The following is a 25000-nucleotide window of genomic DNA, read 5'->3' on the forward strand; positions in this document are numbered from 1 at the left end:
AAGACACTGATACAGACAGTTTGGAGACAGACAGACAGACAGACATGGACACAGATACAGAGAGAGACAGAGTCAGAGAAAGAGGGACAGACAGACAAACAGGCACGGACACGGAGAGGCGTTTGGCGCTGCATTGATTCAGTGTTTCTTTTCTGCGGAAATTCTTCCTCTGCTCTCACCTTCCCTTTCCCCCAGCCCTTCCTCATCCAACCCACCTTCTCCCTCCCTCCTTCTTTCTTTCCTTCCTCATCCAACCCACCTTCTCCCTTCCTCCCCCTTCTTTCCTTCCTCACCCAACCCACCTTCTCCCTCCTTCTTTCCTTCCTCATCCAACCCACCTTCTCCCTCCCTCCTTCTTTCCTTCCTCATCCAACCCACCTTCTCCCTCCCTCCTTCTTTCCTTCCTCATCCAACCCACCTTCTCCCTCCCTCCTCCTTTCCTTCCTCATCCAACCCACCTTCTCCCTCCCTCCCTCCTTCTTCCTTATCCAACCCACCTTCTCCCTCCCTCCCTCCTTCTTTCCTTCCTCATCCAACCCTTCTCCCTCCCTCCCTCCTTCTTTCCTTCCTCATCCAACCCACCTTCTCCCTCCCTCCTTCTTTCCTTCCTCATCCAACCCACCTTCTCCCTCCCTCCTTCTTTCCTTCCTCATCCAACCCACCTTCTCCCTCCCTCCTTCTTTCTTTCCATCCTCATCCAATCCACCTTCTCCCTCCCTCCCTCCTTCTTCTTTCCTTCCTCATCCAACCCACCTTCTCCCTCCCTCCCCCTTCTTTCCTTCCTCATCCAACCCACCTTCTCCCTCCCTCCCCCTTCTTTCCTTCCTCATCCAACCCACCTTCTCCCTTCCTCCCTCCTTCTTTCCTTCCTCATCCAACCCACATTCTCCCTCCTTCTTTCCTTCCTCATCCAACCCACCTTCTCCCTCCCTCTTCCTTCATTCTTTCCTTCCTCATCCAACCCACCTTCTCCCTCCCTCCCTCCTTCTTTCCTTCCTCATCCAACCCACCTTCCCCCTCCCTCCCTCCTTCTTTCCTTCCTCATCCAACCCACCTTCTCCCTCCCTCCTTCTTTCTTTCCTTCCTCATCCAACCCACCTTCTCCCTCCCTCCTTCTTTCCTTCCTCATCCAACCCACCTTCTCCCTCTCTCCTTCTTTCTTTCCTTCTTCATCCAACCCACCTTCTCCCTCCCTCCTTCTTTCTTTCCTTCCTCATCCAACCCACCTTCTCCCTCCCTCCTCCTTCTTTCTTTCCTTCCTCATCCAACCCACCTTCTCCCTCCCTCCTCCTTCTTTCTTTCCTTCCTCATCCAACCCACCTTCTCCCTCCTTCTTTCCTTCCTCATCCAACCCACCTTCTCCCTCCCTCCCTCCTTCTTTCCTTCCTCATCCAACCCACCTTCTCCCTCCCTCCTTCCTTCGTTCTTTCCTTCCTCATCCAACCCACCTTCTCCCTCCCTCCTTCTTTCTTTCCTTCCTCATCCAACCCACCTTCTCCCTCCCTCCTCCTTCTTTCTTTCCTCATCCAACCCACTTCTTCTCCCTCCCTCCTTCTTTCTTTCCTTCCTCATCCAACCCACCTTCTCCCTCCCTCCTTCTTTCTTTCCTTCCTCATCCAACCCACCTTCTCCCTCCCTCCCTCCTTTCTTTCCTTCCTCATCCAACCCACCTTCTCCCTCCCTCCTTCTTTCTTTCCTTCCTCATCCAACCCACTTCTTCTCCCTCCCTCCTTCTTTCTTTCTTTCCTCATCCAATCCACCTTCTCCCTTCCTCCCTCTCCTCCTTTCTTCCCTACACCCCCTCCTATCTCGCCAGTCGCCTCTCCACTTTCATTCTGCCCTATCTTTCCTTCCCTTTTTGGTGATCCTCCTGATGTCTCGATTATTCCAATACGCCCACCTCCCCTCTCCCAACACCCATATCCTCCCGGCACCGACCCCCTCACACGCAACACCCTACACTCGTCCCACCAACACACGCACCATCACTATGACGTCAGCGATTCCCCTCTGGCCTCCATGCCCTTTACCCCCTAATCCTCCACCACCCAACCGCAACCCCCAACATCCTCCCACCCCACTTTCCATAGCCACCCCCCCCCCCCCCCTCCTTCCCCGTTCCCCCACAAACACACACTCTCAACACCGTCTCACTATCGCAGCATCTAAGACCCGCCAGTGGAACACAGCGCGTTGCGTACACAGACACGTATGTTGCGGCAATACATTGTCCACAGGCGTTTATTGTCGCCGGCGACAGTATGTGCCCACTCACTGCACATTATTATCATCATTCTTATCATGATAAAGATCCAGTAGGAGGATGTGTGTGTGTGTGTGTGTGTGTGTGTGTGTGTGTGTGTGTGTGTGTGTGTGTGTGCCTGCGTGCGAGTGTGTGTGTGTATGTGTCGCTAGCATATAATCATTGTCGTTGGTGCAGTTGATTTTTGTTGTTCTGACACAATGTGCTGTGAACTGAGACAACATGTGCCGTTAACGTCGGCAGATATTATTACCGGCGACAATATCTGTGTGCGACAATCTGTGCCCAGCGACAGTAAATGCCGCAACACACATACAAGGCGGCAGTGGCAGGCAAGCAGACAGCCTGTGTGACAAGGCCCTTGACGACATTCCTGTCTGGAACAGTCAGCCCGTTCACTTCGTCTGTTACCCTCTGCCTATCGGAACTGTTTGATTTGGCGGGAAGTGTTGTTGCTGTGCTAGTTCTATTATTATTATTATTTCCATTATTATTATTATTATTGATTGATTGATTGATGCAAACATTTTCAAGGTGTGTTGACGATTCATGTACATATACATTATAATTATGTTTTGTTGTTGTTTGTTGGATATTTTTTTTTTTCCTTTTCTGTTACTGCCACCATTTTGAAGGTATATCGGGGTTGTTGTTGTTGTTTTGTTGTGTGGTTTTTTGTTTGTTTGTTTTTTGGGGGCGGGGGGGGCGGGGGGGGGGGGGGGGGGGTTGTTGTTGTTGGAGACCCCGTGGCAGAATCGGTTAGATGTTCCCTTGAGATCAGGGTTCAGGTTCGATTCCCCTTTCGGCATGATGTTGTGTCCGTGGAAAAGGCACTTTACTCCGATTGTCTGTCCGTGTATTAATATTGATGGGGCTCCGCTTTTCCGTCCAGCGTGTGTTTGAAGTCGTTCTGAAGACGAATCGTGCTGTTTTTTTGTTTTTTTTTCTTGTTGTTTGTTTTAATTGCTTTGATATAGTCATGTTTCTTTGTTTTCAGTATGAAAGGAGCATATATATATATTTCTTAAGTCATTCATTCTTTCGTTCATTAGTTCATCAGATTGTCCGTTCTCACATTCATTCATGTGGGTACTTCACATCACATCGATTCGGAAAGACGTAATGATTAGTCTTCTTCTCCTTGATGAGCATGTCTGTATTCATCTGATGTATAATTGTTGTGTTGTTTCAAAAATGTAAAATCCAGAGAAAGAAAATCAACTGATTTGCTACTCTTACAAACATTATATGTAAGCATTCCAGTAAAGTTGTTATACTGAATGTCCTAGAGTATATGGAGAGAGAGTGAGAGAGAGGGGAGGGGGAGAAAGAGAGAGAGAGAGAGAGTGTGTGTGTGTGTGTGTGTGCGTGTTTGTGTGTGTGTGTGTGTATTCGTGCGTGTGTTCATTTGTTTGTGTGTCTGTGTGTACGTGTATGCATGCGCGCAGGCGCGCGTGCGTATATATATATATATATATATATATATATATATGTGTGTGTGTGTGTGTGTGTGTGTGTGTGTGTGTGTGTGTGTGTGCCGTTTTGCCCGCGCAATCACCACGATTCTGTGTAACACGATTATGATTATATGACACATCAAAACTTGAATTGACAAAGGAAAACGGAGTTGTTGAACTGAAACAGCCTGGAGCCTCTGATCCGTTGAATCACTGTGAATCCTGCAAAGTGTTTGTTGACAGCTTTCCCGTCGTGTTTCTGCTGATCGATCTCTCATCGATCAAGCTTTGTCCCCAGTCAGTGTTTGCGATTCCTGCCTGATTCTGAACATGACTTGTGTGTGTTGGGCTGGCTGAAAGAGTGTTTCTGTGCGTGTGTGTTTAGGGGGGAGGGGGGGGGGGGAGACGAGGAGGGGTGACGGTGTACGTGTGGGAGAGTTGGCGGGGGGGTGGGGGGGGGGAGGATGTTGGTGTGTGTTTATGTGTGTGCGTGTGTGTGTGTGTGCGTGTGTATGTGTGTGTATAGAAAGAGGGCTATTTATGTGAGTGTGATTGTGGGAGTGTATGGGTGGGTGCGTGCATGCGCGTGCATGCGTGCGTGCGCGTACTGTCGTTCATGCTATTCTATTACTTATCAGAAACTGTTCAGTTTATATTCGCTTTCTCGGTGGGTCTGTAATGTTGAATGCTTCTTCATTTCTTTCACATAAAATAAAACTTACTAAAACCGGATGGGCTTACGAAAGACACAAGTGTAGCCGTATACAACGTTGTCATCGATCGATTATTGATAACAGTGAAAAGTCCTTTCTTATCAGAACGATCACGACCAGAATCCAGCAGCAGACATGTACGTAACTGGCTCATTTAAATTAACTCACTCAGTACGGCCAGTCCTCTCTTCTCCTCTACACAGACCCCTCGGATGTCCAGTGTGTGTCTGAATGACCCAACCTTTAGCTTCCGTCATCAGAATTGTGGTATTCTTTGTCAACATTCACCTCCTCAGTATAAGAGCCTTCCGTTTGCAATATTTTGATGATGGTAATTGGGGTGAAACGCTGTCAACGTCGTCTCTTTCGCCGTTCGTATGGAGAGAGTTAACCAGCTGACTGCAGAACCTTACTGTGATCAGTGCGGCGGCGTACATTTCTGACGCATTCACCACTGGTTGTGTGCTTTTTAAACGCTGTGGTTGATTTTACCGAGCCAAAGTAATGCAGTCCCGAAAGGAAGAAGTTCATACAAAGAATGGTGACAACATGATCATTGAGCCCAGTGTTATCTCAGCCAGGTGACCACCCGTCATACTGGTCTGTAGCAGTCAGAGGGTTAATACCCTCGCCGCGTGATGCCTTCTTATCACAATGGAACAGCAGGAATGTATATATATATATATGTGTGTGTGTGTGTGTGTGTGTGTGTGTGTGTGTGTGTGTGTCGTGTGTGTGTGTGTGTGTGTGTGTGTGTGTGTGTGTGTGACAATACGGGTTCGGTGAATCCGACACGTCTGAAAACCGTCCTAGGAGTCGCACCTTTGTCAGGAATGTTGACAGCGATGACTGCTAGGGGTCCATTTTGATTCACAGCATTGTTGACACAACCAAGTTTGATGTATGGAGGTTGTCGTATTTATTTGTGTGTGTGTGTGTGTGTGTGTGTGTGTGTGTGTGTGTGTGTGTGTGTGTGTGTGTGTGTGTGTGTGTGTGTGTGTGAACTGTATCAGCTAACCTTCTCCTCGCCCTTTTCTTCCCCTCAGACCAACGCCATGTCGCCGCTCAGCCTCAGCCGTCAGTGAGTTCTTCCCCCTCCGGCCTCTGAAGTCAAGGTCAAGGTCATCACGACCCTCCACCTCCCCTGCCTTCACCAACCCCTTCCCCATCACGAGCATGCCTCGAGGCAGCAGCAACAACATGGGCATCGCCAAGTTCTACGACTGGTCACAACCGTCTCCGGACTCTCACTCCGTGTCGAGGCTTTACCGAGAGATGGCCAACCTTCCCAAGGCTCCCACGCCGCGTGTGCAGTCGGAAGGGGTGCGCCCATGGCCCGCCACAGGGGGTCCTGGTGCCGGTGCTGGTGCTGGTGCTGGTGCCGGTGCTGGCAGGGCCAGGGTCCCCGCAGGCAGGATGTTTCTGAGGGACAAAGGGATGCTGACCAAAGGCGAGCGGGAGATCATCGAAGGCATCTACAAAAACCGTGGCGACCTCCCCAGAGACCCTGCCGGCGTCAGGTCAGTGGAAGACGATGAGGGTCGATCGTTTGTTTGTCTTCTGTTCCTGCCAGTCACCTCTTGCGCGGTGTTGTTGTATTTGTATTTGTATTTTTTTTTTAATCACTACATATTTCTCTGTGTGAAATTCGGGCTGCTCTCCCCAGGGAGAGCGCGTCGCTACACTACAGCGCCACCCCTTTTTTTTTGTATTTTTTCCTGCGTGCAGTTTTATTGACTCACTTGTGTAAACAAAGTGAGTCTATGTTTTAACCCGGTGTTCGGTTGTGTGTGTGTGTGTGTGTGTGTGTGTCCGTGGTAAACTTTAACATTGACATTTTCTCTGCAAATACTTTGTCAGTTGACACCAAATTAGGCATAAAAATAGGAAAAATTCAGTTCTTTCCAGTCATCTTGTTTAAAACAATATTGCACCTCTGGGATGGACACACACACACACACACACACACACACACACACACACACACACACACACACACACACACACACACACACACACAAAATGAAGCCTAATTATATGCAAACTGCATTTACTGTTATATTTATATTTTTTGTATTCTCTAAACTTGGCACTTTGATCTGATATTCTGACCCAACAACAAGAGCAGTCATTATTATCATTTTTTGTTCAAACAGGAACTTCTTTTGCTAAGCATGGAATTTTTATTTATTTTGCAAACGTTTTGGTGCTGATAGTAAAAAAAGGGAATTACTCTGTAATTAATGCTAGGGGACCTAATTTGCTTTAAACTGATCTTTCTCATCTTAAAAAGCTTGGATTTTTTTTTAAGTGTATCACAAGTGAGTCTTGAAGGCCTTGCCTCTCTTGTTTGTTTTTCCTATTGAAGTAGATTTTTCTACAGAATTTTGCCAGGAACAACCCTTTTGTTGCCGTGGGTTCTTTTACGTGTGCTAAGTGCATGCTGCACACGGGACCTCGGTTTATCGTCTCATCCGAATTACTAGCGTCCAGACCACTACTCAAGGTCTAGTGGAGGGGGAGAAAATATCGGCGGCTGAGCCGTGATTCGTACCTGCGCGCTCAGATTCTCTCTCGCTTCCTAGGCGGACGCGTTACCTCTAGGCCATCACTTCATTGTTGTGAGGGGTTTGTGTCCCCTTTGCCTCTTTTTTGTTGTTGTTGTTGTTGTTTTGTTTCTTTTCTGATTTTATGTCCTCTTTCTTTCTTTCTTTCTTTCTTTCTTTCTTTCTTTCTTCGTGTCCTTGTACTTTCTTTCTTCCTTTCTTTTATCGTGAATCTGTGAATGATTGCTCTGTTGAAAAGACGTCACGATTTCTTCTTCTTTCGTCGTCGTCATCATCTTCTTTCTTTCTTCCTTCCTTCTCCTGTGTTTCCTTCCTTTCTTTGTCTCTTTCCTTTCTTTTGCTATTTTTCCCCTTTCATTTTTACTTATTTCTTTCTTTCATGATGTATATCTATGTTTGTTTTTTTTTTGTTTTTTTAAATTTCTCTCTCTCTTTCCTTTCTTACTCCTATCCTTCCTTTTTTATGTTTCTTCCACTCATTCTTTCTTTCTTTCCTCCCTTTCTGTCTTTCTTTCCTTCCCTCCTTTTTCCCATCCTTCTCTTCAGTCTTGTTCAGTATCTCTCACCCTAAGTTCTCTTTGTTAGCCATTTATTTGATGTGTTTAATTTAGTTCACCGTGTCGTCGTACCCGTGTAGGGTAACATGACTGATTCAGTGGAAAACAATCCTGATTTTTTCAGGAAGCTTGCAAGACTGAACAGGTCACAGGTAGACCTGTACTAGTTTACAGGTCTCTGACAAGAAGGCTGCGAATGTTAGTACTGTATCCAGGTGTCTAGACATATTGTAACCCCCCCCCCAAAAAAAAAACAAAAAAACAAAACAAAAACAAAACTTTTTATGTGTAAACTCATATAAAATGAATTTACCGTTTAGTTCGAGTACACATAACATCTAAAATACAAAAAAGTGTAGAGTGTTTTTTTAATTGAATTGAAAACGCAGTCACTTTCAGATCATAAAAGTTCATTGAAATATGTACCACAATAACGTGATATATATATATATATATATATCATTGATTTGGGTTAGGTATGAAAATCATTCAGACTGGAATAAATAGAAGCTAACAGTCATTCCCTGTCACATACACACCAAATCTCCTCACCAACCCTCCCTCCTTCTCCCTCGCGCATATACACATGTAGTACACACTGACAACAGCAACCCATGCTCTATATCATTTTGAAGATGTCAGGTTAGGACCTCGTAGGAAATATATACTCGGAAAGATACGATATACGACGAAACAAGATACAACATAAGACACAACTTTGTAGTATGTGCACTTTTCCTTTTGTCTCCTGTACTCACACCACATCAAACATTAGTTACGTTGCTCTGTTCTGTGCGTGTGTGTGTGTGTGTGTGTGTGTGTGTGTGTGTGTGTTCAGGTCTGACCTGGTGGTGCGGAGTCACCACGACGCCTGGCTGGTGGGCAAGCACTACCCAGTCACCGGCAGACCCTTCACAGACCTCCCCCCTGCACATCCACCCCGGGAAGGGCCGTCACCCCGTGCTCACAACTCCAACCCCCACACTTCCCACACCCCTCAGCCAGGCCCTGGCGAGGACCAGAACTCATCCTGTGTCACCTGTGTCATGTGTCTCCACGAGCAGAGGCAGCAGCAGAAACAAGCAGGAAACGTGTCAGTACAGGCCGGGGGACATGATGTGCTGGTACCCTACAGTACTCGTGATGACGTCACAAGCACAGAAGGCCTTGGTGAAGCACCGGCCGCTCCACCTTCGTCGCCAGACGCAGAGACCTGCAGGCGTGTCGTCACCCCCAGTCCCCCACCCACCGCACGACCCGCTGTTCCCGCTGATGACAAACACGCCACACCACCTCCACATCATCCACAAGCCTCACATCTCCCAGGATCTGACGCTGTAACACAAGGGCCAGCGTTGGGGGGCACGAACATCCAGAAACAGGAGGAAGCAGACGAGGCATGCAGTCGCAGTCAGACAAGCCAAGACTCGGAAGATTCCAAACGAAACAAACTCCACGTCAAAGTGTTCCTGCCTCAAATCGCCTCCGAGCCACCAGACGACGACCTGAAGGCGTGCCTGTTGGAAGGACGGCCCGTTCTGACACGCGAAAGACCCCTGAGCCACACTGACTTGAATCCCAGAGCAAAGGGACACAACCGACATGGTGACAAGTCTAGCTCTCTGTCTGGAACCACAGCACATCAACAGGAGAGAGAGGACATGAAAGGTTCGCAACATCACGGTACCGATGGTAGCAAACGAAAAATGTTTGCCTCCAAAAGTGAAGAGGTTCTTGCGGACAGCAGAGACCAGAACACGTCACTCACCAACGATAAGAACGTTTCAAATTTGTCGGATGAGATAGCGGACTGTGGGTTGCTGGACGAGTAAATAAAACACGTTGGGAGTGTCACCGAGTGATGGACAATACATACAGTGGAAAGTGGATAAGAACTGAAAAACCCGAAAGTGCCCACCCCCACTTCTCTCCCCCCCCCCCCCCCCCCACACACACACACACACCACACACACACACTAACACATACTTTCTCTCTAACACGCAACACACACTGAAGACTAGGCTGTTAATTTGAATCATACACAAACATGAATTAAATCTTCTCGTTCGTCTGATGGACATCCCAGTCTGCGACATAATCTTCCAGCCAGCTGATGAAAGGGGCAGGACCGCAGCAGGTGTTCTGTTGTCTGGCTGTCAGTCAGTCCCACAGGGGCACCGTGGTGAGTGACCGAATGGACTGAATGAAACCCCTGTGAACACTGTTGACTGTGTGACCTGTGTTGTTATGGTGGAACTGAGTTGCAGTGTCAGTTCAGAAGACACTCACTGGACACCTGATGGACCAATGCAGGATGTTTCAGCGGGAGAGAGGTGTCCATCCGTATTGCTGACTCTTGACTTTCGTGCAACAGGGGTGCGGTGTGTTATGATGCAAATAATTTAAGCGCATTTGGTTTTGGAAGATGTTAACAAATAATGAGCTGAACAGAATGTAACTGACTAAGTAATAACCGAACGAGCTGATAGAAGTTTTCTGTACTTCAGAACAATATGGAGGTGTTTTGTGCTGGGTTTTTTTTAATTTTTTTTTTTTTTAGGTTTTTTTGTTGTTGTTTTTTTTTTGGGGGGGGTGGTGGGGGGGGGGGTGGATCACAAGTAATATGCTACGTCCATTCAAATCAACCTCATTTCTACAATGGGTGCAGAAAAGGTCAAGGTTAAAGGTCACGTAACCACTGGGGCAGAGAATTCATGTCCCCTGTGTCTAAGCCTCGACATAGAAAGGCGGGGCCCAGTTCTCTCCTTCCGCCTTCTGAACCCTCCCAAACCGGTCATGCACCCATTCACACCTGCACACAACAGCATGCCGACACGGAGCCTGGACTGACCCTCATCACTGGTCAACACAGGATCAGAAATCAACGCCTAACCAGTTCTGCCACGACGCCTCCTGAATAGAAAAACATAATTATTTGTATTTGTATTTCTTTTTATCACAACAGATTTATCTGCGTGAAATTCGGGCTGCTCTCCCCAGGGAGAGCGCGTCGCTACACTACAGCACCACCCATTTTTTTGTATTTTTTCCTGCGTGCAGTTTTATTTGTTTTCCCTATCGAAGTGGATTTTTCTACAGAATTTTGCCAGGAACAACCCTTTTGTTGCCGTGGGTTCTTTTACGTGTGTTAAGTGCATGCTGCACACGGGACCTCGGTTTATTGTCTCATCCGAATGACAAGCATCCAGACCACCACTCAAGGTCTAATGGAGGGGGAGAAAATATCGGTGGCTGTGCCGTGATTCGAACCAGCGCGCTCAGATTCCTCCGTTACCTCCAGGCCATCACTGTTTTCAGAAGATGACACTCGATTACGAAGTCCCGATCTGCCCAACAGCCCATACTATACATCAGCATGGAGGGGGCCGGAGGGGAGCTGGCCATGGGGATTAAAAAAACAACAACAACAACAAAGACAAAACAATATTGATCACAATAATATGACACGAACGGGGTTTGAACCTACATCCTCCCAGTCGTCAGTTCAGTAACGCAAACCTTCGCAACAGCGGTAGAGGGCATGTAGTCATTCCTTTTAATTAGATATGGACATTAGAGATTGGATGACATCCCCCCCTATGTTAGCAGCACACCTTACATGACCTGGTAACCCTTTCCTGCTCGTGTCGCGGTGACCATTAATTTTTTTCTCGGCTTGTGGTTGGTGGAAAATCATCACCTTGGTAACGAGTCCTCAAAATAAAGCCATGTTGGATATGTTTCCACGTGTTAGTGTCAGTTCAGTTCAGTTCAGTTCAGTTACTCGAAGAGGCGTCACTGCGTTCGGACAAATCCATATACGCTACACCACATCTGCTAAGCAGATGCCTGACCAGCAACGTAAGCCAACGCGCTTAGCCAGGCCTTGAGACGTGTCAGTGTCCAGATATCTGTACGATATCGAACCTTTTTTTCATTCAAAAATCCTTCCTTCCTTTTTGCTTCACTGGATGCCCATGCGTGTCTTGGAGAGGCATAGTAAGTGCAGGTCTGTGGGAAGTTCATGTCCGTTTGAAGGACATGTTTTGTGATCTTCCAGCGAGCGAAAGGCTTCCAGTGGTTGGCAGTCAGGAAAGTCAGCACGGTAATACAAGCAGGCCTTGACACGGCTGCCGGTGCCACTCATTCCCACCTTCTCTGTGGAGAACCTCAAGCTGTACTTGCACAGCGCTGATGGGAGAGGAGGTGTCGTCCAAAATAGCCTATTCTCTGTTCGCCTTTTCCTGAATTTCGCGTGTACCATATTGCCGAATCGCCTGTTCCTGTTTCGTCTATTTCCGGTTCGCCGGTCACTAAACTGGTGATCACGTTGCGTTTTCCCATTTAGCTATTATACTCCGTTGCTGTGTTTGAGTGAGTGAGTGTGTGTGTGTGTGTGCGCGCGCGCGCGCGCGCGTGTGTGTGTGTGTGTGTGTGTGGTGTGTGTGTGTGTGACAATAACATTAACAATAATAACAATAATTTTAATGCAGTCTTTTCAGGCCATCTGGCCCATATGGACATAAGTGAAATTCCACGTGGTATAAGCAGCACAAGGTGAGCATACAGACATTAAACATTAACTCTCTCCATACGAACGGCGAAAGAGACGACGTTAACAGCGTTTCACCCCAATTACCATCATCAAAATATTGCAAGCGGAAGGCTCTTATACTGAAGAGGTGAATGTTGACAAAGAATACCACAATTCTGATGACGGAAGCTAAAGTTTGGGTCATTCAGACACCCACTGGACATCCGAGGGGTCTGTATAGAAGAGAAGAGAGGACTGGCCGTACTGAGTGAGTTAAGTGTTGCATCTGAGTTTCAAAGATCCACAAATGTATGCCTACATAGCAACCTTGAAGGCTAACTTTCCACTAAGGTTTGTACATAGCAACTGAACTTCAAAAGATTATGGGAAACAGTGAGACTTCAGTGTTGTTGTTTTTTTTGTTTGGTTTTTTCTTTTGTTTTGTGTTGCAAATCTGCGGCAAACAAAAATAATATGTACAAGATTTTCAGTTCTATTGAAATTACAATACTTACAAATCGGATCTGACAAGCGTTTACCAAAACCAGGGATTCCATAGAGTCGAAGACGATTTGACTTGATCAGACACAGAATGTGTGTGTGTGTGTGTGTGTGCGCGCGCACACACACACACACACACACACACACACACACACACACACACACGCACGCAAATACTGTGAAAAATTGAACAGGCGAAACGGGAACGGTGGGTAGGCGAAGCAGGACATGTAGTCAAACCAAGAGGTGGTGGCATGATCAAGGAGTAGGCATAACGGGAATGGGCGAATCGGACCTGTTCCGGGAAATGCTACATCACTATGGTCTAATCGTTTGCCATGTGTCTGTCTTTTGTGTGTTTTTTTCAGATGTTTAAGGCGGGTAATAAAATCGGTTTGTACCCAGAACAGTCCTTTACTCCTTGGCCCTTTTGTTTGTGAAAAGTTCATCAGTCGTCAGAGTGTTTGGAAAGTAGTCTTCTTCTTCTTCTTCTTCTTCTTCAGACTTCTTTCCAGTGCTTCGTTGTCTGTTCACTGCTGACCTTCATGCAATCTTTCGTTGCAGCGCGCGCGCACGAACACATAAAAACGCACATAGTGGGGAGAGAGGGGACGAGAGAATAACAAAGGAAGCTGAAGCGTGTGTGTGTGTGTGTGTGTGTGTGTGTGTGTGTGTGCTACTTTCCAATGTGTTTACCATCTCAAAATACGAACTCTGTCTTAGTCATATACACACACACACACACACACACACACACACACACGTCCGCGCGCGCGCGCACTGACTATGCCACACTCACACAAATAAAGCACTGAGCGCAACTACTCCAACATGAAACAGCAAGCAGAAAGTATTTCTGTTCCATTATGTTTACTTGTATGAATGTGTGCGCACGTGCGTGCGTGTATGCGTGTGTGTATACGTGCACGCGTGCACGTGTTTGTCTGTGTGTCTGTCAGTGCATGCGTGTACTTGCGCGCGCGTTTGAAATCATGCGCGCGCGTGCGTTGTGGTTTGTTTGAGATTGTTACATTCGCCGAAGTGAAATGTCGATAAGCTGCTTACTGTTTTGTAAGGGAATCGTCAGAATGCCAGCAGCTTGTGGTAGCAACCCATGAGCACACACTGTGATAGGAGTGACTCACCGACTGTCACTTTGTGTAACAGTACTCCAGGCTCCCCTTTGATAAGCGGACCCACGGACCTCAGGGGAAGATCTCCCAGCAAACAGCTGGAAGGGAACTACAGTCTTCAGGACATATTGAAATCACGTTTATGGATTACGGGTGTGAGGGGAGGGGATGAGAGGAGAGGGGAGGGGAGGAGTGGGGTGGTGTGGGGTGGGGTGGGGGTGGAATCCATAGGCGTGACTATCACAGACTGATAGGAAGCCAGCGTTATTCTCTTCTTCTCAATCCATTTAGATTAATCGATACAATTCTGTATTATTTGGTGTCTTTGTTGGGACATTGCAGATTATGTCTGTTTGTCTATGTATATAAATATACATATGTACATATATATATATATATATATATATATATATATGTGTGTGTGTGTGTGTGTGTGTGTGTGTGTGTGTGGTGTAGAAGGAGGAGTAGCAATGTTATATTGTAATAATGTACATGTTGTTTGGCACACACACACACACACACACATGTGCTTACAGGAGAGAGAGGGAAGGGGGGGGAGATCGGGGGAGGGGGGGGGGAGAAAGATAACGGCTACGGGGGAGACTGTGATGAGTGAAAAAGGATTTTTTTAAAAAGGAAGAAAAAAAAATAGAGAGAGAGAGAGAGAGAGAGACTCTTTCGCCAATTTTAATCCTCTGACGTTGAGATGCACCGAGTATTGACTTGGCACACCGTGCAGGCTACAAGGCTATAATCAGTGCTCAACGTGCAGGCTATAATCAGTGCTTAACGTGCAGGCTAGGCTATAATCAGTGCTCAACGTGCAGGCTATATTCAGTGCTCAACGTGCAGGCTAGGCTATAATCAGTGCTTAACGTGCTGGCTATAATCAGTGCTTAACGTGCAGGCTATAATCAGTGCTCAACGTGCAGGCTATAATCAGTGCTCAACGTGCAGGCTTTAATCAGTGCTCAACGTGCGGGCTATAATCAGTGCTCAACGTGCAGGCTATAATCAGTGCTCAACGTGCAGACTATAATCTAATCATGAGTGCAAATCAATGTGTGGGGAAAGTGAGACAAGTCTATGTGTCCTCTTCTCGCTGTCTCCCCCGTTTCCAGGTGTCGTCAAAACACACACGGTTCAACACTTGTTGTTCGTCAGTCGTGGACAGAAACAGCCATGCCGAGAGAAAATACCTGAATTAACAACAACGATGCAGGGGGCACATAACTATGCACTGCTTCACAATAAATAATGCCAACCGGTATTATTAGATTTAAAAAAAAAAAAAAAAACCCGAGAAGACCACAATTTCGGTCCACTAGATATCCATCCCTCCCAGACGCATACACTACACACATGGGCGCACATGTACTCACAAACACACACGCACACACACACACACACATATACACGCACACACACGCGTACGCACGCGCGCGCACACACAAGCACTCACACACATACAAACACGCACGACAACGTATAGCAAAAACACTAAACATTATGAATACAAGTTAAAAAAAAAAAAAAAAAATGGTAATGATAAAAAGGAGGAGAAGCTTGGGGATAAGTATATGGAAGACAGTTTTGGAAAGATTGGTTCCTTTATTATATTTTCCTTTAAATACAGGGTGCGTGTGAAAGTTGCGGATGCTGACTGGTACAGAGTCGTATATATGTGGATTACTAGGAATATTGCTTTCTTTCAGGAACTGACAAGAGTATCCGGGGGGGGGGGGGGGGGGGGGGGGACCATCCAGAAAGGGTGTGCCGGTTCTGGTGACTACAATTTCAGCGTTCCACAGGCCTTGATACACACGTCCACACTGGGCCGTTCGTTGATAGTGTTCACCTCCTCTATCTTCTGCAGCGTCTCTCCTCCGTTCACCAGCTGACTGGAAACAGTGAGAGACAGACAGATAGAAAGAGAGTAGCGGAAGAAAGAAAGAATGAAAGGGATGAATATGAATGGTTTATTCAGCAAAGGCCTTTGACTCCTTTGAAGCGGTGCATACAGACATCTTCATTTTTTTTTTCTCTCCAAAAAACTATGTCGGCACGATTTCTCTTACTTTACACGCTTTATACAAATAAAGACACATATTTTGGACAGTATCAAAAAAAGGACTTAAGAAAGAGGGAATGGAAGAAAGAAAGAAAGAATATCAGAAAGAAACAGGCTGGAATAAAGAAAGTTATGAAGGGGAAAAAAAGTCAAGAAAGAATAACAGAAAGAAATAAAGAAACACTGACCAAATAAATACAGAAAGAAAACAACCTGAGATAGAAAAAAGAAAACAAAGAACAACAGAAAGGAAACAAGGATGAAACAAAGCAGAAATGATGTTTATGTGATTTACTTTATAAATCTTTTCATTTCATCCGCAAATCAGTTTTGCCCCCTCTCTCTGGCATGGGACACTGTCAGAAGAGACAGAGAGGAGGGAGGGGTGTATGACTTTGTGTGTGTGTGGGGGGGGGGGGGCTGTATGACTTTGTGTGTGTGTGTGGGGGGGGGGGCTGTATGACTTTGTGTGTGTGTGTGTGGGGGGGGGGGGGGCTGTATGACTTTGTGTGTGTGTGTGTGGGGGGGGGGGGCTGTATGACTTTGTGTGTGTGTGTGGGGGGGGGGGGGGCTGTATGACTTTGTGTGTGTGTGTGTGGGGGGGGGCTGTATGACTTTGTGTGTGTGTGTGTGGGGGGGGGGGGCTGTATGACTTTGTGTGTGTGTGTGGGGGGGGGGGGGCTGTATGACTTTGTGTGTGTGTGTGTGGGGGAGGGGGGCTGTATGACTTTGTGTGTGTGTGTGTGTGGGGGGGGGCTGTATGACTTTGTGTGTGTGTGTGTGTGGGGGCTGTATGACTTTGTGTGTGTGTGTGTGGGGGGGGGCTGTATGACTTTGTGTGTGTGGGGGGGGGGGGCTGTATGACTTTGTGTGTGTGTGTGGGGGGGGGGCTGTATGACTTTGTGTGTGTGTGTTGGGGGGGGGGGGCTGTATGACTTTGTGTGTGTGTGTGGGGGGGGGGGACTGTATGACTTTGTGTGTGTGTGTGTGTGGGGGGGGGTGTATGAGAGAGACAGACAGACAGACAGACAGACACAGAGAGAGAGGGAGAGAGAGAGAAAGAGGGGAAGACCCTGACCCAAAGGCGACGTATTTGCCGTCCATCCAGGGAGTGGGTTGCAGGATGATGTAGAACTGTGACTGGTTGGTGTGTCTCCCACAGTTAGCCATGCCCACGATTCCTCGCTTGTCGTGGCGAATTGCGAAGGTTTCATCTACACACACACACACACACACGCGCGCATACACAGAGAGAGATACCGGGTCATTACACAAGACTGTTTGCACACATGAGTCATCAAAAATGAGTGAAGTAAGTGATAATGCATCAATAAAAAATTCTCAAACACCATTTTTTTCTTATTTGAAAATACAATCAACGGTATCTCAATAATCAGAATATATTTAAAACGATTTTTCTGTGGTTAATTCAATGGATGTCACTCAAAATAATCAGACAAACCACAGAATTTGGTTTCAGCCGGATATGTGTGGCTCCTATCGAACGAAATAAACCGAAATTGTTGTTTCTTGGTTCTTTTCATGTGATATTAGCCTGTTTATTGAGCTCCATCGCTTTGACATTGGTGGTGGCCTCTTCGTCTTCTTTCTGTTTCTCTGTCTTCCAGTTGTTTTTTCTTCCTGGACACTGAACTTTGGAGAGCAAAGCCAAACCAGTGTTGTCCTCCCTCAGTCAGTGAACCTGCTCACCTTCGAAAACACGGCCATATATAGACGTTCCTCCGTTCCCGTGCCCTCTTTCAATATCTGGAAAACAAGCAAACAAAACCAAACGTTAATGGCTGAAAGGTAAAAAGGTGCTCTTTCCTTCTTGGGCCAGCGGGGCAGTGAACTGGTACTGATCCACTCTGCCTAGAGCTGGGCATAGGAAGCCAGCACCCAGTTCTCTGCTTCCGCAACTGATGTCAATTAATCTGTCCACACCTGTGTGCAGTGAGGGCATTCGGAGTGACTTGCCTTTCCCAGGGACACGACACAATGTCGGAACGGGGCGGGGCTCGAACCCTGATCCCTTGTCGACACTGGAAATGATCCTTAGCCAAGGCTGGCGAAATTTGTTCACGAATGTTTCTCTTCAGCTGGTCCTGGTTAATGTGGGCGGTGAGCTGGCATGAAGGACTGCAGCTGATGTCGCAGGCTGGTGTTTTCAGCTGCGAGTGTGTCCAGCTGTGAGACTGTATGCAGGCAACAGTGATGCCGGGCCAGGTGTCGTTGGTGTGGCTGTCCTCCCCCAGCCATCGCTGGGCCTCCTTCTTTGCTGCCTCAAAGGTGGTGTCAGGGTGGTCACGGATGAAGTGCATGAGATCGCGCCTAAGTGCAGCTGTTAATATGCTCAAGTTTGTGTTTCATTGTGTCTTATAAACTTTACGGTTTTATGACAATAGAAAGTATTCTATTCTGGATGCGTAGCGATATATCTTTTTTTTTTTTTCCTCATTAAGAATTGTTTTGATGCTGTTAACTTAATCCTTCCTCTAAACTCTCACCCTTCCCCACCCTGCCACCAAATCAAAAGGACACGATTTTAACACGTTTTAGACGGGAATAGTGGACAGTAAAGTCAAAAGTAGTGTAATGCACGTTTTGACGAGGGAATGAAGACATGGGAGTAATTGTGTGTGTGCGTGTGCGTGCATGTGTGTGTGTGTGTGTGTATGTGTGTGTGTGTGTGTGTGTATGTGTGTGTGTGTGTGTGTGTGTGTGTGTGTGTGTGTGCGTGCGTGTGTGTATGTATATGTAATGTATGTGTGGACGGGGAGGGGTAGATGCGCACACCCTATAGCCTACCTCCTCCCTGTATCCACCCGCCGGGTACCAGCCTGTGGATGAGGGAGCCGACATACGTCAGACGGATGCCTGTCTCCTCACACACCCCTTTCTCCCCTGTGCACAGCGCCGCGAAATTGGTACACGTCTTGGGCAGCAGGTTGCTGAACAGCTGTACCACGCGCGCGCGCGCACACACACACACATACACTCGCGCGTGCACGTGCGCACACATACACACACGCGCGCACGTCCACACATGCGCACACACGCATGCTCACACACATACGCACACACACACGGGTTCACAAACATGCACAAACACACACTAACTTACACATACACACACATAAACACACACACACACACACACACACACACACACACACACACTCGCACACATACACGCACACACACACACATTGCCACACGTGAGTAACTAAAACATGAAAAGGGCAATGAAAAGCATACAGATAAACACAGAGGCGATGATGGTATTGACAATAATAACGATAACAGCAATGGTTATGACGAAGGTAGTGCTGATGATACTGATGACGATGATGATGATAATAATAATAATGACGATGATACTGATGACGATGATTACAATGATATTGAAGGTGATGTTGACACTGATGATGCTGATGATGAAAACAGTGCTGTCGATAACGGTAACGAGGGAGGGCTACAGGAAAACAAACCTCGATGACAAGACGACCAACGTCTTTGTCGCCGATTACGATGTCCATGTAGACGAACGGATGCTGCACACAGTTCACAGCACATGCACTGAACGATCTACATGTGTGTGTGTGTGTGTGTGTGTGTGTGTGTGTGTGTGTGTGTGTGTGTACGATCGAGTACGAGAGAGAGAGAGAGAAAGACAGAAACAGATAGACAGAAAGGGAGGAAACAGAGACAGACACTCGAAGAATGAGAGATGACAGACACTGAGACAGAGATGGACAGACAGAGACAGGCACAGAAAAAAAGAAAAAAAAAAAGACTGACAAAGACAGACACTGAGGTAGGAGAGAGAGAGAGAGAGAGAGAGAGAGAGAGAGAGAGAGAGACAGCTAACCTCGGAGACAGACAGACCTGCCTGGAACTAATGTATTCGGAGTGACGGTCTTGGGTTAGAACGACAGAGAGAGGCAAGGGACGGAACTCCTCAAAGTTGTATTCTCTGCGGGCCCAGGCTATGAAGTCCGCTGGTCCCCCCTTCACCTCACCGTCCACAAACGCCACGCTATTTTCATTGTAGTGCCACATCTCGCCCCTCAGTTCCTGCACGAAAATTGACACACAGCCTGATTGAATTTACCACGGACCAGACCTATTCTGTGTCATTTATGATACCTAGGTTAAGGTTAGGTTATTAAAGTTCCATGGCCATGGAAATAATGTACGGCCATTGGGACAGTGACTTTCTATGAAGTGTCAAGGGCTCTGCACTGGTATGTGGGACCCAATCCTTCGGCTTTCCATCAGCAGTCATAGCCTTCCCCAACTGACGCCAGGTACCTACGCCTCAGTGGTGTGAGTAAAACTGGTGGAAAGTGCCTTTCCCACCCCCAGTTCAAACACCCCCTCTAGGTCAATTTCGGAAATAATAACTTACTTTTTAAAAATGTTTTGGTCTCTGTGCGCAAAATTCACGACCAGCAAGAAAACAGAAGTTGCGCGTCTTTGAAAAAAGAACAACAACTTGCGACCATAAACACATATAAAAAAAAAAAAAAATTCCCAGTCACGACCCAAGCAAAGTCGTTCAAAATAAGTTGTTGTATCTTTATTATATGTTAAAGTTTCATTGTGCAGAAAATAAACATAACAATTTTGAGAACTGTGCATGCAGCATAGTTTCAAACTCAAACATCTCAGAAGAAGCGAAATACTGTGAAACGTGCCTTATCGTCTCATTTCAGTGTCAAATACCCAGACCAACGGTGGACTCTAGACCCAGTGGAGGGGGAGTAAAGAACACTGAATCTGAAGTCCAACGCCTAACCGATTCTCCCACGGCGCCCCTCATCACCACCATCATTAAAACCCCTTCAGTGCCGTAGGACGTATCACCTTCGTGCACAGTGACGTCACTGATGACATCATCAGAAGAAGGGGCATAACTCTGGAAGGCTGAAAATTAAGTTTATCTAGAGTGGCCAGACCATTTTCTCAGTTTTAGGTTTATTGTTTTGGATATTGCTTCATGATTTGAAACGCTACTTTCTACTGTTTTTCCCACTGGCACTGAAGGGGTTTTAAATGGAGAAAACGTGTATTGTGATGTCAGACTCTAACTGACAGCGTTTGGAGTTAAATTACATCACGGGCCTGCAACAACAAACTCCATTGTGTCAAAATACTAAACACAAGAGAGGGGCCCCATGATCCCTGAAGCCTGTCGAAACAGTTCTGCCAGACATCCCCGTGGGAACGAGTGAATTTTTGAGAAATGTGTGAGACTGGTAAAAAAAAAAAAAAAAAAAAAAAAGAAGAGAGGAGAAGACCTTGTAAAAACAAACAATTCTTGTCCGAAAAGGTGTGCACAGTTGTTTGGGGGTGCGGTGATGGTAGCTTCTATAAAAAAAAAAAAAAAAAAAAAAAAAAAAATAAAAAAATTAAAATTTAAAAAAAAGAAAGAAAGAAAACGATTATCACAACAATTTAACAGAGAGATGTTGAAATCAAAATAACAGCTGAACATGAAAAAAGTGAGCATAACATAATTTGAAAAAAAGGGGGAGAAAAATCAAATATCACCCTTCTCTTCTCATTGAGGAAAGTGTCCCATTCGAACTGCAGCATCGGCACCTCCACGGGTTTCTCTAATTTCTCTGGATTCGCCTGGTAAATATCCTGCAAGCGCGCGAAACACACACACACACACACACACGTATACACGGGCATATACGCGTCCGCACGCGCTCGCGCGCGCACACACATACACACACACGCACGCACGCTCGCACGCACGCAAAGAAACAAACAAAAACATAAGACAAGTTCCGCGCTGACTGACAATAAAGACTCTCTCTCTTTCTCCGCACACACGCACACACACAAACACACAGACACACACACATCTCTCTCTCTCTCTCTCTTTATATATATATATATATATATATATATATATATATATATATATATATCTGAGGAGCAAGGCCAGCATTGACAACATTCGTCGTCCCAACATTGAGTGTACTGTAATGTGCGAGTTCTGCTCCAAATCCTTGGCTACATCAAAACCAGAGGCACGTTTTTTAAACTTGGATTTCGGCACTAACAGGTCTGTGTACTGATCTACAAGGTGCGATTACATATGATCAGTTTGGCTTGTGAACTAGGTAATCTGTAGAGAGAGAGAGAGAGAACATAAAAGCCAGAATGAACAGATCTCAGACTGAGCGACGCCCAGACAGAGACGACAGCAGCAGAGAGAACTGCAGAACTCCCATCTCTGGTTGTCACCAAACAAATAATAGCAGCAGTAGTAGCACGATTTATTTTGGACCCTACCTCTGCACAGCACCGTGCCCGCATGAAGCTGACGTCGCCGGTTAACCCGAACAGCTCTATTTTCTGCTTGGACGCCATGACTGCAACTAGATCTAGTGTCTGTCAGCCACAAACAGTTACAAAGGGAGATTACCCTTTACATGTTTGTTGATTGGAGGGTCAAAAGGTGTTTCCTGTAAAGGTAAGCTTATCTTGTACACGCCCACCCTAAGGTTTGGGTGAAAACTGTGCATAGGGTAAAGCACCTCGTAAAAGTCCGTCCAACTTTGAAAGAAAGAAAAAGAAATAATGATTATTTGATTTGCTGTTTGTGATAGCATTACATTTCAAAGCGGCACAGACTCAGATCTAGAGGTAAAGAACAGAACGCCCACTTGAAATGGCAACGTGTCATTGAAAACCGAAAGTACGACCATGACGTCACTCCATGACGCAATAATAATGTCTTGTTTCAGACATTGGCTTATTGCTGTTGTTTTTAACAGTTCGCAAAGAATGATAAATGCAGAATGATAAAACCTGAAAATCATATACTCAAAACACATCTGTTGAATTTACTTGAATTGTGAGTGACCAGCTGATGATTTCGGGCATATGTGTCTGTGTGTTTCAATTTGTGTCTGTGTTCGGCTGGGAGTGAGTGTGTTCAGCTGGGAGTGTGTGTGTGTGTATCTTTCTCTCTGTTTCTGTTTGTTTGCATATCGCGCGCGCGAGCACACAACCACACGCACATGACGCACGCGCACACACAAAACACACACACAAACACGCACGCACGCACGCGTCGAGTAGAAGACAGACGGGCAGAAAATAAGAGAGGGAGAGCTGTGATACAGATCGACCATTCGAATCTTTCTTCTTCTTTCTTCTTTTTATTTCTCCTTCCACAACTTAAAACTAGCAATACAAAAAACCAAAGAAATCATCGACAAAAACCACTACTGGTTTAATCCGTTCCTCGAATCACCGCTATTTATATTATTTTCAGAAAATGCGATTGTCTCGCGCAATGATTTTGATGGATGGTGGTGGCCTGGTTGTGATGCGAGCTACATTTTGAGTAGTGTTCTGGATGCGATAAACCGAGGTCCCATTTGTAGCATACATTTAGCTTTAGTAAAAGAACCCGTGGTAACATGAGAGTTGTCCCAGTCAAAATTCCATTAAAAAAAACTAATATTCATTTGCGGGTGTGTGGGCGCGTGACTAAGACTTGACTGACTGACACAGGAAAGGAACATGGAACGCCTAAAAGGCAGCTGGAAATTGGTTGGAAGTCTGGCTTTAAAACCCATCTCTTCCCAAAATAGCCTCCCTTCCCTGCCTCTTACTTGTCTTCAGTTTCTCCAGTTTTAGATTTATGCATGCGTGTGAATGACTGATGCGAAAGCGCTTTGATTTGTCTACGCACAAGATTCAGCGCTATATAAATACCATTATTATTATTATTATTATTATAGGTAGGCAATCTGTTGAGCTAAATGACTAGTCCACTCCGTGTTTTTGATCAAGCGCTTAGAGCTTGTTCTGTGACCGAGAAGGACAGGCTCAGTATGGTAAATATCCATATCAATCAACCAATCAAAGTTCGTTGGATCAAATTTAGTTTGCACCCCATCTGGGCACGAGCTGGCGACAGATGAAGCCGCAGTAGTAGGAGGGGCAGCAGGCCTTGCCCACGGGGCACCCCCAAGCACTGTTGAGGGTGCACTGGTTGCGGGCGTTACAGTCGGTGTCCCAGCGAACAGGGGACTGGATGTGCGGGCAAGTGAAGGTGGGGCGTCTTTGTTTGATCCACACTGTGGGGAGCTGGTGCCCGCCGCTCCCGGGAAGGGGGACCTGCCCGTTGTTACCGTTGTTGTTGTTGTTGTTGTTGTTGTTGGAGGGACGTAGTGGTGGTGTTGGTGGATGGGAGGTGGCTGTGGTTGGGGGTGCGGCCACTGTACACACACACACACACACACACACACACACACACACACACACACACACACACACACACACAAAGAAGTTTAATTCACTGCGAAATAACCACAGGTCAAGCTACTTTTTTTCTTTTCTTCTTTTTAATTTTACTTTTAAATTAAACAACGTTAAATTCATTTTTCTTTTTAATTCAGAAGACCTGTGTCTGTGTCTGTGCGAAATATATTTTTTCAGTAGTTAGAATGTTTTTTTTGTTTTTTTTCTTTTTCTTTTTACATTATCCAGCTGAAAACGTAAAACAATGTGCTGACTGAATATCTGATATAAAACGTGCATTGTTATGGTCCGTGTCTTTCAAAACGTGTTTATTATATTACTGAGCAATAAAAGGTGTGATATTTGTTGTCTCTATCGCTGTCAACTTTGCTGCTGAATTGGGGAAGGTGGCTGTGATGAAGACGCGTGCTGATGTAACAACATAATACCATATCATATGGGGTATATAATACCACACTATATTCGGCAATACGATACGGTGCCACACAATAACAATGCAATATCACACAATACCCACTCATACAATACCCACCAGTATGTAACCATACATTCCAAACCAAACCATACTATACAATACCATACCAACATAACATACCATACCATATATTCCAAACATATCACTTCACACCATACCATGTATTCCAAACCATACCTTACCATACCATACCATATATTCTAAACCATACCATACCATACCATATATTCCAAACATACCATACCATACCATACCATACCATACTATATATTCCAAACATACCATACCATGTATTCCAAAACCATACCATACTATATATTCTAAACCATACCATACCACCATACTATACCATACCATACTATACCATATATTCTAAACCACACCATACCATACCATATATTCCAAACACACCATTCCACACCATACTATATAT

At 46.0% G+C, this 25000-nt stretch overlaps 3 protein-coding genes across 4 annotated transcripts in view; 1 reads left to right on the forward strand and 2 right to left on the reverse strand.

Moving 5' to 3' along the window:
• Positions 1-9459, forward strand: part of LOC143298192 (uncharacterized) — a 17817-nt gene extending 8358 nt beyond the window's left edge. Inside the window, exons 1-3 of one of the 2 annotated variants that reach the window (XM_076610955.1) lie at positions 2714-2797; positions 5480-5953; positions 8396-9459. In XM_076610955.1, coding sequence (XP_076467070.1) covers positions 2781-2797; positions 5480-5953; positions 8396-9389 — 1485 coding nt within the window. In that variant the 5' untranslated portion in view covers positions 2714-2780 and the 3' untranslated portion in view covers positions 9390-9459. Of the gene's footprint in view, positions 1-2713; positions 2798-5479; positions 5954-8395 lie in introns of those variants that run through there. The other variant, XM_076610954.1, reaches the window with a different exon arrangement.
• A 2063-nt stretch (positions 9460-11522) lies between these two features.
• LOC143297606 (putative inactive peptidyl-prolyl cis-trans isomerase-like 6) lies at positions 11523-22187 on the reverse strand. Its single transcript, XM_076610022.1, has 10 exons — positions 22110-22187; positions 21354-21449; positions 19686-19874; positions 19289-19351; positions 18606-18756; positions 17508-17564; positions 16876-17011; positions 15520-15627; positions 13739-13824; positions 11523-11749 (listed from the first exon to the last, which is right to left on the reverse strand). The coding sequence occupies exons 1-10, from the start codon at positions 22185-22187 to the stop codon at positions 11523-11525; spliced, it is 1191 nt and encodes a 396-aa protein (XP_076466137.1).
• Positions 22188-22968: 781 nt separating this feature from the next.
• Positions 22969-25000, reverse strand: part of LOC143297837 (uncharacterized) — a 19307-nt gene continuing 17275 nt past the window's right edge. The window contains exon 7 of the mRNA XM_076610355.1: positions 22969-24049. Coding sequence (XP_076466470.1) covers positions 23712-24049 — 338 coding nt within the window. The 3' untranslated portion in view covers positions 22969-23711. The remainder of the gene's footprint in view (positions 24050-25000) is intronic.

This window comes from Babylonia areolata, chromosome 23 (assembly GCF_041734735.1).
Source record: "Babylonia areolata isolate BAREFJ2019XMU chromosome 23, ASM4173473v1, whole genome shotgun sequence".
In the NCBI taxonomy this organism is placed as follows: domain Eukaryota; kingdom Metazoa; phylum Mollusca; class Gastropoda; order Neogastropoda; family Buccinidae; genus Babylonia; species Babylonia areolata.